The 17,482-nt window shown below is 38.7% G+C and overlaps 3 protein-coding genes across 10 annotated transcripts in view; 2 read left to right on the top strand and 1 right to left on the bottom strand.

Annotated features, from left to right (window-relative positions):
- Positions 1-315, top strand: part of tp53bp1 (tumor protein p53 binding protein, 1) — a 21,399-nt gene extending 21,084 nt beyond the window's left edge. For all 7 annotated transcript variants that reach the window (XM_044105717.1, XM_044105708.1, XM_044105726.1 and 4 more), the window contains one exon: positions 20-315. In XM_044105717.1, coding sequence (XP_043961652.1) covers positions 20-210 — 191 coding nt within the window. In that variant the 3' untranslated portion in view covers positions 211-315. The remainder of the gene's footprint in view (positions 1-19) is intronic.
- tubgcp4 (tubulin, gamma complex associated protein 4) lies at positions 309-10,859 on the bottom strand. Its single transcript, XM_044105773.1, has 18 exons — positions 10,723-10,859; positions 9,500-9,628; positions 9,241-9,363; positions 9,107-9,160; positions 8,974-9,030; positions 8,270-8,349; positions 7,975-8,176; positions 7,215-7,380; positions 7,020-7,144; positions 6,487-6,537; positions 6,300-6,405; positions 5,814-5,921; positions 4,926-5,070; positions 4,123-4,300; positions 2,837-2,971; positions 2,276-2,395; positions 2,072-2,211; positions 309-1,537 (listed from the first exon to the last, which is right to left on the bottom strand). Exons 1-18 carry the CDS (start codon positions 10,798-10,800, stop codon positions 1,531-1,533), a joined length of 2,004 nt encoding a protein of 667 aa, XP_043961708.1. The 5' UTR covers positions 10,801-10,859; the 3' UTR covers positions 309-1,530.
- Positions 10,860-10,895: 36 nt separating this feature from the next.
- Positions 10,896-15,883, top strand: LOC122824906 (CDKN2A interacting protein). Of its 2 annotated transcripts, none has more exons than XM_044105799.1 (4): positions 10,896-10,973; positions 11,581-11,827; positions 12,302-12,426; positions 13,861-14,612. In XM_044105799.1, the coding sequence occupies exons 2-4, from the start codon at positions 11,583-11,585 to the stop codon at positions 14,442-14,444; spliced, it is 954 nt and encodes a 317-aa protein (XP_043961734.1). In that variant the 5' UTR covers positions 10,896-10,973; positions 11,581-11,582; the 3' UTR covers positions 14,445-14,612. The 2 variants fall into 2 exon arrangements, with proteins under 2 accessions (XP_043961734.1, XP_043961723.1); XM_044105788.1 differs by lacking the exon at positions 10,896-10,973 and adding an exon at positions 10,980-11,376 and having other exon boundaries at positions 13,861-15,883.
- Positions 15,884-17,482: the final 1,599 nt, after the last annotated feature.

Here is a 17,482-nt window from a genome sequence, read left to right on the forward strand (position 1 = left end):
TTGTTTCTTCCTTCCACAGAGATTCCTGCCGGGAAGTACGACGTGGTGGTGGCGGACCACACCTGTCCGGCGGCGGTGGAACGGAGCGTGACATCACAGGAAGTGCCCATTGTGTCTCCGGAGTGGCTCGTCCACAGCGTAATCTGTGGGGAGCGTCTGGACTTTAACAGCCGGCCTCAGTACTCTTCCTCCTTCTCCTCCTCCTCATAATCTGACTCCGTAAGGCCTTCGACCAAGCTCAGTGTTTGTTGCATGCCTCTGCTGTACATAAATGTGTTTTTATGGGACAATAAATTGTGACATGTTTCATTTTAACTTGCCTGGGTTTATTTTTACATGATATATTTACATTTAATACACAAGATAAATCAGTCACGCGCTGGACAGGATGTCTGCACAAAAGAGACTCTCATGTTGGTATTTAATTACATAAACTCATTTTGGAGTCTGGATGGAAGCTGATCACATATAAATGGCCCAAAATGTTTAGGAAGAGAGGAAATTTCCCTAAACTCAGCTGTTGAGATTTTTTCTCTGAAATTTTCTAGAAAATGTTTGGAAATTTCTGAGCTTGGAAAGTTGTTTTTTTTCTGGAAAAAACTCAAATGTTGAGCTAAATCTCAGAAATGTTTTACCTTGGAAAGTCAAAAACTGGCTAATTAAAAAAAAACAGCACTTATTTTGCATTTCTTTTTTGAGGAAATAAAAAGTAAACTTCCCAGCTGAAAAATTCAACAATATTGAATAATCTCCTAACTTTTATTTTTAAAAAAACTTGGAAATGTTTTAATTTGAAGTCAAAAATGTGCTAGAAAAGACTCATTTTGAGACTAATCAGAAATATTCTAAAACTATTTCAAACTGAGAAATTTCAGTTTTGTTTTTTTTTCTCACAAATGATCCGTTATTAGCACTGAAAAAGATTCCTTGTCTTTTGTCTAGAAAAGAAAACATTTTCACTAAACATTTTGGATCTCAAACCTTTAACACCTGGATGGAGACGCTAAATCCTCACATCACTGCAGGCATCAAGAGCCACAAAACATCTTCAAGATGAAGTATAAATATTTATACTTTATGAAAAGAAAAAGAATGTAAAGGCATTAAATAAGTTAGATTAAAAATGATTCTTTATGAAATTGAACATATGTTTAAATATTAACATTGAAAGTTGAATAAATTTTATTTCAAGCAACATGTGGGCATCTAATAAGTTGCAATGCTGCAACTGATCGATTCATAGATCAGCCAATCTTTTTTTTTTTTCAAATTTTATTACAGTTTTCAGATAGAAGTTCTTCACTATGACTTATCTGTTCTTGTCTTAATGAACCTTAAGCCCAGCCTTATGTGCAACATTCCCAGTAAAATATAAATTAAATTCTTCCTTAAATATTTTTTATGTGAGAAATGAGCCTCAACTGCTGCTTTAATCGTGTGAAAAGTCCAAACGGAGCCTGAAGCGACGAGTCTGGAGGAGTTTGAGATCGAGGTAAATCTTCTGGTTATTTGATCGTCTTCCTGCTCCTCTTAAACCCTGGAGAGAAAGATTTCATTAGAGAAACAGTTTGGATCATCCTACGACAGCAGAGCAGAGCCATTATACATAAAAAAACAAAAAAGGAGAAAATTTACGCCGAAAAACTCAGAAATTTTGAGATTAACCTCTGAACCTTTAGAGAAAAAATAAGTTTTTGAGTTTAAAAAGTCAAATATTTGCTAAAGTTGCTAAAGGGTAGCAAGTTTTTTTGCTACCATTTTAGTAAAAGAAAAAAGAAAAGAAGCAAAAAATTTGGTTTTTAAGTCGAGTTGCAGTTTTAATGTTATTAGGAATTTAAAGAACTCAAATTTTCTTTTGAAACTCAAATTTCTAGAAAATTTTCAACTGTTCAAACTCAGAGATTTCCTTCTTAATAAAAAAAAAGACAGATTAATCTCAAAATTTGAGTTTTTTCTAGAAAATGTCTGAGATTATTCTCCAAATGTTCTCCTTTTTTCCTTCCTATGTCCACTGGCCCTGCGTCGCCGTGGTACTTCCTGTAGGAGGTTCTGGTTGCGGTGTGGGTCGTACCCGCCCAGCGTGCCGCCGGCCTGGGTGTAGTACTTGTTGTAGTCCAGACGCAGCAGCAGCTGCGCCAGGTCCGAGTTGATCTGATGGTTTCTCACGCTGGAGAGGATTTTGAAGAGCAGGGACGACTGGCGCCGGAAGCCCTGAAACGACACCATGTCAGCACCGAGTCGGACCCGCGGCCGGCGCCGGGTGGGCGGGGCTTACCTTCACCAGCAGGTCCAGCTGCTGAGCCGCTCCGCGGTCGTCCAGCGGCGCCACGCTCTGCCCCACCAGAGAGCAGAAGCTCTGACACAACTCCAGGATCTCACTCAGACAGTGGAAAACCTGCAGGCCAACACACCGGAGGTCAGACGCCGACTGGACGACCTTTGACCTTCTTCAAGTCTAACAAATTAGTGTCAATCAACTCAGCCATGTTTGTGCAGCAAAACTGTTTTTCTTGTGATGCCGTTGCTTTGAAGATATTAATGAAAGTTTGAATCAAACAAAAATGTTTGCGCTGAGGAAATGATTTGTGCTGCTATTATTTTAAAGATAATAATTAAAATACTTACAGAGGTCATCAGAGGTCAACCATTCCCACTCCAGCCTGACATTTAGCTGTCAAGAATATTTTCAAAACAAATGCAGCACAAACACTTGACACCAATTTGATTTGGGTAAAATGTTGTGGTTGAACTTTTGATCTTTAAACTATCATGAACATCTTCAGAACAAAAGCAGCACAAATGACGTTTTTGAGCAGCAGATGTTCATTAGACGTACCGGCTTGAGCAGGATGAAGGACTGAGCCAGCAGGTTGCTGAGGAAATGATCGTGGGCCAGCCGGATGCTCTCAAAGTCTCTGGTGGAGTTGATCTGCTGCAGCAGCTGAGTGAACTGAGACTCCAGGACGTCCACCTGGAGACCACAAGCTGTTAGCCATTCAAATGATCAGTTATTGATCTAAAGCTGACTGATCTGACTGACGATGAGATCACTCAGTCATAAGATGGCTTATGGTTAATTTATAAGCCATCATTTTCTTCAAAACCTGAGTTTTCTCCTCTAGGAAGACAATCAACTGCATTTCCTTTACATGTAGCCTGAAACTTTACATAATTTTTCATTGTGAATCAGATTTTTATAGCTTTATCTTTCAAAACAAACTGCATAAAGTGCATTTGTCGTCCCACTCCAGACTCTGTTATGGCCGCCATTTTTAACTCCGTAACAGCTGGATAAGGATGAGCAGCAGCGCCCCCTGCTGGAATACGGTCGTACTGCAACACTAAAAGAAGGTCTAATTGGACACTTTTAGTTAATAGATCGAAACTCATTTTAATCTAATAAACCATTAATCGAGTCGTCGATTAATTGACTGTTAATCTGACTGTTCGCCAGCAGCACAACTCTGAACCAATATCTTATCTAGCCTGGAAAATAACATCTGATTTTTTTCATACCCGATTTTCTCATTTTCTTTTCTAAAAAAGAAATTAAATAGGACAGAAAATATTTCCAGAAAGAGGTTTTTATTTCAGTCATCCTTCCTGTGGATAAGAAGGATGACTGAAAGCCAGGATAAGAGAATTGTGGTTTAATTACGAGAATAAAGTTGTAGTATTGCCAGAATACAGATGAGATTTTATCAGAACATCTTATATTACGACAAAAATATGTTTTAATAAGGAAAACGCTTCTATAGTTATCAAATATAACTTAAAAAAACATTCCTCATTAAAATGTTTTGGTATTTTTGTGCAAAACATCGTTTCATTCTCCTTATATTATGACTTTATTCTGGTAACATTAAAACTTTATTCTCATATTATTTCAGCTTTCTTCTTCTACTTCTGTATTCTCGTATTTAAAATCTTTGCCCGGCCCAAATCATACGCTGTAGAGCTGATCTGAATTCAAACTACAAACAAATAAAGGCTGTAAAACAAGATGGCCTCCTGCTGACATCAGCAAGGAGTTCTTTGGTAAAAAAAAAAAATCCAGATATTTAAGGAAAATAAAAATGTACTAATCAATAAAACGGACTTATCGCCCAGATCCAGTTTTACCTGTAGGTAGTACTGCAGGTTGTCGATGAGGAACACCATGTGGTTGCGGAGCCTCCACTTCACTGCGTCTGATTGGCTGGACTTCAGGTGCTTCCTCTGCATCTGCAGAGCCCAGCAGTGCTGCAGCTGCGACTGGACCCGCCGCACGCTGAGCAGGTACCTGAACACCACGTTGTACCTGACGCACAGGAAGTGGAGATGAAGGCCGACGTCAGAAACCCAGACATTAGAGGGCCGACCCTTAAAGGGCCGGTGCTCTGTGTTTTCCACAGACAAATGATCATTTTATAGCATAATGAAGTAATTATGTAAACTTTCATATCAAATTATATGAGGAAATTACATGAGCTTTTATTTTGAAAAGACGACAGTTTCACTGCTAAACAACAGGGTAATTTCTGGTTTTGAAATCATGATTTAATTTGCATTTAATGTGTTGTTGTGACTGTAACTGTGAATTGTTATCTCTGCTGTTGAGTATATTAACCTCTCAGGTTGTTGTGAGTTTAACGGATTGAACCGTTACGGTGGGTGAAATGTTTTCCCACGCTACCAGACGGTTTCTCTTTCCGTTTGGATCCCCTGAGAGAAGGCATGAAGTCTTTTCTGTGCTTAATAAGTGTATTTTATGTGTCATGAGTGACAGTTAAAACACTGTTTTTGTAAAATAGTGTGTTATGGGGCAGTTTAATTTTGTTAAAGAGTGACAGGAATGTATTAGCAGGTATTTAGCACCTCCTATGCTACATAAAACCTTGCAAACAGTAGATTTTACGTGGTACTGCCCCTTTAATGATACGCACTTCTCCAGGACGGCGGGAGTGAAGAGGATGTGCAGCGGCCACTGGACCTTGTAGGCCAGGCCGAGGGCCGCCCAGCCAGTGGGCGGAGCCTCCCGAGGAGACGAGTCCTGAGGAGGAGTGGCTCCGTCTCTGGGAGCCGACGCCTCTGAAACACAAACCAGAATAAATCTGATCCCCCTCACTGGAACCAGCTGCAGAAAACATGAAACTAAAGAAGCTCTAAATGTTTTTAGGCTCTTCTGAAAAGGAATCGTTTGTCTGTAAATGTTTTAACTGAGGAGTTTTAATTTATTTATTTTTGTAGTTTTGGTTTATTTACTGCTCTGAGTGTGTTGTTCTTTCTGGAAATTGCCTTTTTGACAGTCTGTATACTAACGATTAATTGATTACTAAGTTAGATGATGATAATTTCAATAATCGATTCATCATTATTAATACAATTAATTGTTTCAGTCGTTCAAAAAAAGTTCTACAAAATACACAATAAGACGATGAATGCAGCCTGAAATCCCCCAAAAACTTTAAAATACCTCAAATGTTACAGAAAGTACATAAAAATAACCGGCTAGTGCTTTTTTTTCCAGTATACTAGAATTTAATAAAAGTTTTAAACAAAGAACCTTGTGAAGTAGCAGAAGAATGTTCTTAAAATACTCCCACGGTACCAGAAAGTACTGCAGAATAAGTACCAGAAAGTAAACTTCTGGCATCATAACTACCACATTTTCAGCTTAAAAGGCATAAATTATTCCAAAATAAATTAAACAAATTTATATACGAGAACAAATATTTCTGCCTCACAAACTTTAAATCACCGGGTAGCGTTTACGATGTTTCTCCGCTGATCGGCTGAATGTTTTGTTGTTAGCAGTGAAGTTGTGAGCTGACCTTTGGCCTCTTTCCCCTGGTAGTCCACAGTGAGGTGCAGCAGAGGCAGCAGGTTGTCGTCGTCCAGGAGAACCTTGTGCGCCGCCTGCTGGAAGGCAACGTTAACGTCTGCAGGCAGAAAGCACAGAAACATGAAAACTTTTAAAATAAATTTAAAAAATAACTTTAAACACATTTACCAGCCAGAAGGTAGGAAAATAAACAGACAGTGAGACAATAAAAAAAACTAAAACCCAAAGAGAAAAATATAAAATACAAGAAAACAAACAGCATAAAGAGGAAAGAAACAAAATCAAAGTAAAGTAAAAAAGAAAAACAAAAGACAAACAGAAAGATAAACAAAAAAAAGAAAAAGAGACAAAGTAAAGGAAGACAGGAAGGAAGGAAAGAGAAAGAAAGTTAAAGACAAACAGAAAGATAAAGAACGACAGAGAAAAAAGAAAGACAAACAGAAATAATTGCGAGAGTCTCGGCAGCCATATTTACCGTGCTCAGTGACGGCTGTTGGCGGCGCCTTCAGCATCTGCTGGGCGAGGTCGATGAAAACCTGGTAGAGCTCCCCGCGGCCCAACAGGTAGAAGTCCTTAACGATCTGGAAGAGGCCGGGAAACGTCAGCACACATCCACCCTTCAAAGATTTCTGCTCCAGAAAACAAACGGCATGGTCACAAACCTTCAGCTGCTCCAGCAGATCCGCCTCCTCCACCATCAGCGTCCACAGATGCTGCAGAGCAAAAAGACATAATCTGGACCGGCCAGCAGGCAGGGCGCCAGCAGGCAGGGCGCCGGCGGCAGGGCGCCGCCATTAACCCGTTACTGATCAATCAAATTACTGCTTTCTGGAGATTTCAGTTTTGGAAAATCAGGATTTTCTTTCCACCAATGATCTCCTGGGGTTTCAAAGTTCCAAAAATGTATTTTTAATTATACAAATTCACATTTTGCATAATTTTATTCTCCCATTTGGGTTTTTATTACTCTAAAAAACAACCCAAGAGCTTAAGAAAAAAACTTCAGTTTTTTGGCAATAACTTAAAAGTGTTTTTGGATCCGTTTTAAAAACCTGTCAGCTGTAATGTGATGGGTCAGCAGGTGCTTCCCCGTTACCTAGCAAGTCCAGCCTGTTACCTAGCAACCCAAGCAGAGTTCCAGCATGTACAATGGCTGCTGGAAAAGAAAAGTGTTATTTCAAACATCTGCACCGACCTCGGCCACCGTGCTCCGGATCCCGTCGATCACATTCTCAAAGTCCACCAGGCTGAACTGAGGCTGCTGTTTGAGTCTGTGCAGCTCGGCAGCAAACGCGTCCTCCTGGTGTTTCAATATGGAGCCTGAAACAGAACAGTGGTCAGAACCAGGGGGCGCTCTCACGATGCTGGGCGCAGGTCTGCGGGTCAGTACCGGCTCTGGACGGGTTGTGGTTGTGGTTTTCAAACATCTGAACAGACTCGCCCACAAACAGGATCTTCTCTGCCACCCGGATGGGGATGTAAGACGGCAGCATCTCCGTTCGCAGAGAGAACTGCTGCAGAGACGGCGCCAGCATGTTCTCCTCCTCGATCAGCCGCTGAGCAAAAGACAGAAGTTAGAAACCATCAAGTCAAGTTTATTTTATTTTAACAGTAACAAGGCAGTTCAAAGTGCTTTACATCATAAAAACAGAAAACAGCAGATCTTGATGCCACTTTAATCCTAGAAATTGTGTTTCTGTGTTTGATTTGATGTAAAGCACTTTGAAATGGCTCGCTGCTGAAATGTGCTATACAAATAAAATTTGATTGATTGATTGATAGATAGAAATATTTTGAGAGAAGGCTGACTTTGTAACAGTCTTTATGTGATGCTGATACACATAAATTTGTTTTAACTAGACCGTTTTTGAAGAACAATTTAAAAAATGTCATAATTCATTTTATTTGTTGTTTTGTTTATTTATTTTGGATATTTAAAATGTCTTCCAGTTCCAGTGTTAAATGTTCATAGGAATTTAAAGTTTATTGATCTCTGAGAATGTGTCATTATTATTATGTCATTACATTTACATTAAAATGAAATTTTCATTTATAGCAACAGTTTTTGAGGAAATTTATCGTCCAGCAAAATTTGTTCCCATTCTTTAGGTAAGATTTGAAGCAGTAAAGTTCTGTTTGCGGCGCCTCACCAGGTCCTGCAGCTCTCTCAGCTGTTTTCCACTCAGACCGCCCAGTCCCAGGTCCTCCTCCTCCTCGTCCTGGTTGGCGGCGGCGCCTCCCGCGCTAGGGCCCTGCTTGATGAAAAACTCCTCGCTTTGGTCCAGCAGCAGCCCGTGCAGCATCCAGGCGGCGAGCTGCTTGTACATCACACCGTGACACACGGCCAGAATCCTGCAGGAAGCATGAAGAGAAGCACCAGAGGAGATTTTCGTTCTGCATCTCAGAGTTAAACAGAAACAAAGTTTGAAACGGGAGCGAACTTACTTTTCTAAAGCCATGCGCACCGGAGGAAGCCCCCCGCAGCTGTGCTTGTACACCGTCTCCAGGATCTGACAGCCATGAATCTAAAACATCCAGACGACTCTGTTAACCGACTGTGCTTTAAAAACATGAGAATGGAGCTAAATTGGTGCCATAAAGTTTGTTCAAAAGAAAAAAAATTACCTAAAAAAAATTTTGAGACTGAAAAGTTAATTGAATCTGAAAGACAAAAAATGTTTTAAAAGTGAAAAACATTTTTGAAACTGAAAAAAATAAAGTTTTGAACTTGAAAAAAATACTGAAAATAAAGATAAAAACTGGAAAAAAGTTTTCAGTTTTTTAAGTTTGAGTTTTTAAAGTGAAACTTTTTAAAAGATTCATTTTTTTACTTTCAAACTTTATTTTAATTTGAAAATATTTTATTACTTTCTTTACTTTTTTATTTTTTACAAATTGTATGGCCCTAATTTAGCTCCATACCAGAGAAATGGAGTCCTTGTCACTCAGATAAAAGAAAACCAGTCTTCTAATATCAGAATATGTCAAAAAGCAGCAAAAAATCTCCACTGAGTTTCTGAAAAGGGTTAAATTATGAAGAGCTGCATTATATACAAAATCAAAATTATCATCACAGTGTTATTGTGGCCATCAGTATACATCAAAATGAAATGTTTTAGATCATAAACTCCTCATTAAATGCTTCTTACCTTCTGTGACTTTATAGTTTCCACCACCATGATAACGGAGGGAAACAGCAACTGAAACTTCATTTAAAAAAAGCAAAAGTTCAGTCAAACTGTCACATTTGTAAAATACATAATCGTTTGTTCCCTGAGTTACCTGATCGAGTTTGTAATTCACATGTGATATTGTCAGATGTGGGTCTCCCAGGAACTGAAACATAAGCGGAAGTTAAACGAGCGTCCTGTTATGTGCTAAGCTAGGCGAAGTCTTTGGCTGTGCGGTGATCTTACTTCCTGTTCGAGGTCCAACAGCGCCTGTCGGTACGGCTGCAGCATAGAGTCCAGTCCGGTGCAAAACGCTCGCAGGTGGATTCCATGAAGACCCGTCTGGTTCGGCTGGTTGGTGTGATGTTCCTGAAAAACACAACATTTTAATTCAAAGTTAAACAATTCCAGGTAAACATGAATTAAACGGGCAGTTGGACTCATTGAGTTTGTAATTTTTGCTAACTTTATTGTGGAAGTAAAGTTGTGTAACATAGAGACTCACTTGTTGATGAACGTGGCCAGTGTGCTGCTCTATGAACTCAGTGAAGCGAATGTAATCTGAGCCCAGTTTGCACAGCCGGTTCAGGACACTGGTCTCACTGGGGTGAAGGAAGGGAAGGTCCTGGGACACCTAGGAGAGAAACCACATATGATGTTTAGCTGGGATAAAAAATTACAGTTTGTCAAACTAAGATAACCGCACCAAGCACTGCAAAAACATAAAATCTTACCAAGAACTTTTGATTAGTTTCTAGTGCAAATATCCTAGTTCATTTTAAATAGAACAAAACTAAACAAGTAACTTTTCAGTAACTTTTGTCAATAATTCCTTAATAGGGATGAAAAAGTTCTAGTTCCACTGGTACATTTTTTTATTTATAATATGGAAAAATGTCTTGTTAAAAGTGAAATAATCTGCCAGTGAAACTTCTACTTATTCATCAACATTAAATTATTATTTACTGAAAAGTTACTTGTAAGTTAATTTTGTCTTCTTTCAAATTTACCAAGATATTTGCACTAGAAATTATACCAAAATACTTGGTAAGATTTGGTGTTTTGCAGTGTACACAGAATTCCTGATGCTTTAGAGAGGAAACTGCTGCGGCTCATCAATCTGGGAAGGGTTACATGGACATTTCTAAACTATTTGAAGTCCTTAATCCTAAAAGGAAAGTCTGCTCACAATACCAAGTGGAAAAGCAATTTAGATAACTATCAATCTTACCGGAAGTGGAGAAATTACTAAAGCGCCATTTCAGAATCTAGTATGTTTTCACACAAGGAATCTCACATTTGCATCTCATGTCCCGGATACTCGGAACAGCGACTCTTGAAAATCTGCAGCTGCTTGTTTAACTTTTCACAACCACTTTTTCCTTCAACTCAACTTCCGATTAAGATGCTTGGATGTAGCACTCCCTTTTATTGAACTGTCTGCTGGACAACTGTCTATTCAGCAGTCATGATTGTGTAGGCCAAAATCTCAAATTTTTCATCGGTTTTATGTAATATTTAAAGTCTGTGAGAAACTGACCATTGGATTTTCGCTTCCTGAAAGCCACGACAAATAACTCTGTGGACTGAATATATTTATTTGTGTTTTAGTTTTTTAATTAAATTACTCAAATAATTTTCTCATGGAATAAAAAAACAGCTAAGTATGAATGAAGGGTTTAAAATTCACAAAATAGCTAGCTGGAATCCATTTTGCATCAGTTTTACCTGTAAACCTGTCCGCTTGTTCCATGTGAAGATGGTTCCGGGGTATCCGCTGAGCGCCAACAGCAGCTCGTGAATCATATTTAATATTTAAATTATTATTTTTGAAAAAAGCCCGATAAATCAAAGCAGAATTTTATTTTTTCATTCACGGACAAAAACAAACCGCCATTAGACTTGAGAACAACCGGAAATCGTCACTGGATGAACGCTAGCACTTCCGCGGTTGCTATGGATACCAACAGCAGCCGAACGTAAGCTAGCTAACGCTAACTCGTTTGTGTCTGTTTTAAAAATATTAATAAATATGCCTCAAAAATCAGACTGGGTGGTTTAAAGTTGTTCTTAATTTGCGAATGTTATGCCATTTGCGAATAGGAGCTGGTATTTTATGTCCGAGTTGTGGGAATTGTAGTTTTTCTCCTAAGTCGCGGCTCTTACGTCACTGTTCGACAATGTAGCTAGCTAGCAGCGTATCGCGACAGAAACAGCTCAGCATGTGAGTTTCTTACTGTTAAAGGAGATATTGACTCCAAAACAATGGCGGCCTCGTTGCTTATCCCATGTAAGATAAACAATGCTTTGTAGTTCTTCGTGGGACTTCTGGTCTAGCTAATGTTTCTCGACTTGACGTTTGGTTCAACTTATCGTCAGCAGGTGAGTGCCACTTTGTAACATTACTGGTCAGTTAAATTAAAACAACCAGGTGAGGTAATAACAGCTCAACACGAGATATTCAACGGCTTAAGCTATCCTTACTTGTTTTTCATGTTGGTTAATGCTAATCTGAGTCGGTCTAACTTGGGTGCTGCTTTGATTCAGAGTGGAAGTTTTGGAAATCACTGTTCCTGTGTCCATCAGGGATGGCGGGGGTGAGATGTGGAGATGACGTCTCGGAGTACCTGAGCCAGAATCCGCAGCTGGCCCAGTGGATCGAGTCATTCCGGGGCTACTGTGAGAGCAACAAGCAGTGGTCTGCTCGGAGGGAGTTCATCCTGAGGAACATGGAGGCTTTCCCCACGGTGAAGCCGGGAACCTGCAACAGCAGTTTGGACAGACTGCTGTCTCTGTCCATGGTCTGGGCCAACCACGTCTTCCTCGGCTGCAGGTAGGTCCTTCAGGGACTGACATAAGCAGCTCAGTCCGTGTGTTTTTCTTCGTAATAAACTCTGTTGTTGCTACATAGTTTCAAATTCCAGTCATAATTTGATGCTGATGAGTTTAAAGATGAAGTATTTATCTCTAAAACCAATACCAAAGTATAACTTCACAAGGTGCTCAACATTCCTCATTTAAATTTTTTAATATTTGTGTAGAGTTTTCATAAAATTACTACTTCATTCTAATTCAGAATCATTGCTTAGCCTTAATATTCTGTCGAGTGACTTTGTGTTTATTAACCATTTTATTAAAAATGAAACAATTTTCAGCTTTACCATCAAGAAATGAAGTCAAACATTTTTTAGCAGTTAATAAAGTGGAGTAATTTTAGAAATCAAACACCAGAAAACGGTACCTTCTGAGCTTTTCCAACTTCTCTGCACATCCAGCTGATGTAACTTTGCTCTCCTCTCTGTCTCAGTTACCCGCAGGCCGTCATGGACAAGATCAAGGATATGGGCGAAGGGATCGCCGTCCAGGACCCGCCGGTCCACAAAACGACAAAAGACGGAATCACAGCCAGAGGAAAGCGCAGCGCCCCAGACGGTGATGAAAACCACATTTTCATTATTGTGAATCATAAAAGTGACGCTGGTTGGGTTTTATTGAGCAGTTTGAGTTATGTTTGCTTTAACTTGGGATTTTAAAAAGAACATCTAATTTTGATGGAGTGTTTACAGCGTCCTGCACAGTTACTGGCCTGCAATTCTTTAAAAAGCCTTAGGATAAATGAATCTGGATTGATCTCATTAGCTAATGGCAGCCATTTTCTTAAAAACCTGAGTTTTCTCTTGTATCAAGATGACTGATTGTCTTCATAAAGGAAAACATTTTTGACCATATGCTGAATAGAAAAAGAAACGTATGAATCAGTCAATCAAGTCTATTTATGTAGCACATTTCAGCAACAAGGCAGTTCAGTGTGCTTTACATCACAAAAACACAAAAATATAAAGTTATTAAAGACAACACACAGTCAACAATTGAGAAAACCAGGAAGCATTTTATATATTGCTAAATGCCATTATGCCACTTCAAAATATTGGTCAGTATTTCATTTGTTATGATTCAAAAGTAACTCTAAACATCTGGGTTTTTAGTTGAGATTTAAAAGTTTCTGCAGTTTTGCAGTTTTCTGGAAGTTTGTTCCAGAGTTGTGGTGCATAAAATTCGTGTTGTGGATTAATTGAGATTTCTTTCTATTACTAGACAAAATTTTTCATAATATGTTGAGTTTTCTAATATTCATTCATATTTGTACAAATTTGTTCAATTGAAATCAATTCATTAAATGGTTAAATGCTGATTGAATGAATATAAAATTGTGTTTTTATGACATTATTAAACTTGGACAGTCCTCAAAATCAACCTTGCTTAAAGGTATGATGTTTTTATTTATCATGCTATAATCTTTTCAGGAATGCTGGGAATGTCGGTTCTGTAGTCCACTTCCTGCTTTTGGAGCGGTCTCCGGTCCGCTTGGCATTCACATATGTATTCAAACTGAACCAGAGTTCACTTCAAGCAGACCGAGGTTTAGAGGCAGACCAGACTTCAATTATGCATTCACACATCACACGAACCGGCAAACAGACTGGAGTTGGATTAAAACGGTCTGAACAGGGCTGGTGTGAACACAGCTTAGCTAATCATTTGGAACTATCCATCCATCATTTTCTTACACCTTTATCCCTAGTGGAGGGGTGTTGGTGCCTATCTGCAGCGAACGTTTCAGTTGAGAGGTGGGATACACCCTGGACAGGTCGCCAGTCTGTTGCAGGGCACATTTGGAACTAATTTTAATCTATTAAACCATTAATCAACTATTAATCATAAGTTGATGAATTGTTTGCATCCCTGCATGATTTAAGATGTGACCAGGTGAAAAGTTTTCTAGTTGATGGTTTTTTTGTTGTGTTTTTTTGTTCATCATCAAACATGTCTTCTTCCGTATCAACAACGTTCTGTCTTCGTTCCCAGACGGCGACCCTGAAGGTTGTGTGAAACGATCCAGAACCGAGGCTGACAGCCGGCCGTCCGGGAGAGCGGCGGCGCGGTCTGCCATCCAGAAGTCTGGGCCGCCACCTCAGGCTCCGGCGGAGCAGCAGCCCTTCTTCAACCGCCTCTACAAGGCCGTGGCGTGGAAGCTGGTGTCGGCCGGCGGCTTCGGCCCCAACCTGGACCACTTCGAGATCCTGCGCAGCTGCGTGGAGTCGTGCAAACAGACGGTGACGTGCGTGTTCGTACCGCTGAAGGACATCGCAGGCCTCCCGGCGGGACGCACGCAGAAGGATGGCCACGTGTGTGAAATCCGCTGCCAGACCGTCTACATGGGCACGGGCTACGGGCGCGACGAGGCCGCCGCCAAGGCCATGGCTTCCAAAGAGGCGCTGAAGGTGTTCCAGGGCCGGAAAGTGACGGTAAAGATCTGCAGGCGGCGCTACAGAGGCAGGGAGGTGGAGGACCTGGTGCTGCTGGACGAGCTGCCGCGGACTCAGGGCTTCCCTCCGGCGCTCAGCTACCCGTTCCAGGACGAGCCGCAGGATGAAGGTCCAGACTGTTAGCCAAACCCGATGCTTCTTAGAACAAAAGGGAAGCGCTAAATTTACAAAAAAAAATGGCTTCTTGACTGATTACAACCAGTAACGAGCAACCATGTTGTTGGTTTAGTTGCTGCTGATTTTTAGTCGAACCTTTGACTCAGTTGAAATAAAACTGTCACTTTAACTTCAGTTTCTGAACAGTTTCAGCATTTTCAGTGACGGTAAACATCCAAACGAAGCAGATTAGAAATGCTACTGTTTCCTTTCTGACGGTTCCAGTAAACTCTTTAATTTTAGGGTTTCCTTCCTCATCCTTCTCTATTGCACTTTAAGTTATTTTTGACCAGGACTGGAGCTCTCTGCACTGCAAAAACACAAAATCCTACCAAGTATTTTTGTCTAGTTGATAGTGCAAATGTCTTAGTGCACTTGGAAAAAAAGATTAAAATGATTTAGAAGTAATTTTTCTGCAAAATATAGAAGCTTATTTTATGTCAGTGACTCCTTCAATTATTTACTTGAAACAAATAACTGAATTATTTAATTCCTTAAAAAGGAATTATTTAAATTGTAATTCCTTATTGTACTTGAATAATTAAATGAAAAATTTAAATAACTGCTTATTTAAATATGTGAGTATTTATTGAAGTAAATAGTTATTGAAATAATTAAATCATTATTTGAATATTAATGATTATTTCAATAATTCTAAAACATAAGCAATAGCTATTTTAAAAAAGTTAAATATGATTAGAAAAGATGTACATAATTGTTTTAATTATTAAAATAATTTTCTTGTCCTAAGAAAAAAAAGTGAAATAATCGTCCAGAACTACCAGTTTTTCTTTAATTTTCAGGAATTGTTTCCAAAAAAATGCTGAAATGTTACTTGTAAGTTATTTCTTTTATTTCAAGTGTATCAAGGTTTTGCATTAGAAACTAGATGAGAATACTCAGATTTTGTGTTTTTGCAGTGTAGAGGTCTCTGGTGCTGCTGAAGTTTAGTTTTTTTTAGTTCTAATAAAAAATAGGAGCTAAAGGTGCAAACATTTGCGCAGAATTGAGGGTCTCCAATCATTTACCAGATTCCTGCAGTAGCTGCGTTTCTGTACAGCGAATAGTTAAACTCTGTGGCTTTTATTTGTTTTTCAGGATAAAATGTTTGCTGAAGTTGTTGAGGTTTGTGATGTGCAACACGCTGAGCTGGAAGGATTTACTTTGAGGGAGTGAAAATGCTGCTGTGAAGTTTTTTTTTTTTTGCTTTTTGTGGTTTTCGTTCCGGTTCAGGTTGATGCTGAAGAGGAGCGTCTCCCCTGTTGGTGTGTGTTTACACATGTGCTCCTGTTTCTACATATTTTTAAATAAAATTTAACCGAGAGCGTTGAGCAGTTCTGGCTTTTCCAGGCTGGTTTTGAGCAACTTGTGTGTTTTTTTGGATTAAAAAGAGAATTATTAACAGACTTGTGTTGATCTCTGGACTTTTTCAGGAAGTAAATTTAAAGATAAACAACATTCATAATTCAGTTAACTAGAAATGAAAATATGGACTTTTCTGCATTAAGATCAAATGATGAAAATATAGAAGGAATTAAGTTTTAAAATTTTTAATTACAGTAAAGCAATGTTTTTTGTGTAAAAAAAATAAATTTTGTTGATTTGGAAAAACTATTAAATCAGCTTAATGTTAATTGCAGCAATTTTTCAGTTGGTGGAATATTTGGTGTTTTAAATTAAATTTAAAAAAAGAAAGAAAAAGTAGCAAAAGAAAAAAACAATAGCCAAAAAGGTTGCGGTCAATCTGTCTGCCAAACTTTATCCGTTTAACTTCAAACCTGAGTCTAATAAAATTAATCTTTGTATTTTCATATTTAGGTACTTTGTGTTGCTATTGACAATAAAAACTAATTTGATGTAAATTATGGGACTGACTTAATGTTTTATTTTTTGTCTTTACTTAAAATTAATGGATTTTGCTTGAATCAAGTACGATTAGGAAATAAATAATTTTAAATAATAATAAATAAATAATAAAATAGATAGAAAATTTAATTTTGATTTAATATTTCTATAAATGTTAGATTAACATACAAAAAATAAATATTTGAATGAACTTGAAAACAATCATAAGCAATCTTTTTTCTGTTTTGTTTGCGTTTTTACAGTGGTGTCCCCAAGAGGGGGCAAGGCGGGGCCATGGACCCCTCAATATTCATCCAGTTTTTTGCTTTCTATAAAATGTATTAGTAATAGTGAAGAAAAATATCCAGTGTTTTTTCCTAAATTGCAGTCTTGGACAAGCCAATTTCATAAACCTAGCAAAATAAAACAAGAATCAGCAACATCCTGCTTTTGTTGCCAATAAGATTTTTAAAGATCTATAAAATTTAACTTGCAAACCTTGAACATCTACAATGATTTACACATTGATACACAAATTTCACTGCTTTGCTTACTTTGAAACGCTGAATGCTCATTTATTTAGCAGGTCAACATACAAAATAGAATAGTTTTTGCAAACATTTGGTGACCAATAGCAAGTCTCAATGTGATATCTGTGACCATCATGCATACCACTTTAAAAAAAAATTTTAGTAGTAAAATATGTTAAAAACAAAGTTTCATTCTCCGCTTTGCCTGCATGCGCTGGTTTGTGTTTGTCTGCAGATCATCACTACGTTTATACAAGCCATCAGGGAAATAATGAGGAGCTTCTCTTTGAAGTACAAATGTGCCTCAACGCAACAACGTAGGAAGTGACAAGCAGATCACATCGACTAATGAAAGGAGAAACACACACACACACGCACACACTCACAGAGCACATGTTGGGTCAGCTGTGTTGATGAGGGCTGGAGGCGTTCGACTGGAGGAGGATATCATACATAAATGTCACCAGATTACTTCTGATGCTGACAACTACAATCATCTTTAATGAGAAACTGACTCAGTTGTGAGGTGAAGGGAAAGCCGGCGCATACCTTCCCAAATTATTAAAACACAGCATGAAGAAAGCCTGATGATTGAGCTGGTGACAAAAGGACAAAAATAACAACCTGAAA

This window comes from Gambusia affinis, linkage group LG02 (genome assembly GCF_019740435.1).
Source record: "Gambusia affinis linkage group LG02, SWU_Gaff_1.0, whole genome shotgun sequence".
NCBI lineage: Eukaryota > Metazoa > Chordata > Actinopteri > Cyprinodontiformes > Poeciliidae > Gambusia > Gambusia affinis.

Excerpts from the sequence above, each read along its gene's own strand:
- LOC122824906 (XM_044105799.1), top strand. The coding sequence starts at position 11,583 with ATGGCGGGGGTGAGATGTGGAGATGACGTCTCGGAGTACCTGAGCCAG. Across the intron at positions 11,828-12,301 it reads CACGTCTTCCTCGGCTGCAG|TTACCCGCAGGCCGTCATGG; the intron begins GTAGGTCCTTCA and ends TCTCTGTCTCAG. Across the intron at positions 12,427-13,860 it reads AAAGCGCAGCGCCCCAGACG|ACGGCGACCCTGAAGGTTGT; the intron begins GTGATGAAAACC and ends CTTCGTTCCCAG.
- tubgcp4 (XM_044105773.1), bottom strand. The coding sequence starts at position 10,800 with ATGATTCACGAGCTGCTGTTGGCGCTCAGCGGATACCCCGGAACCATC. Across the intron at positions 9,364-9,499 it reads CTGGCCACGTTCATCAACAA|GAACATCACACCAACCAGCC; the intron begins GTGAGTCTCTAT and ends TGTGTTTTTCAG. Across the intron at positions 9,161-9,240 it reads TGTTGGACCTCGAACAGGAA|TTCCTGGGAGACCCACATCT; the intron begins GTAAGATCACCG and ends CTTATGTTTCAG.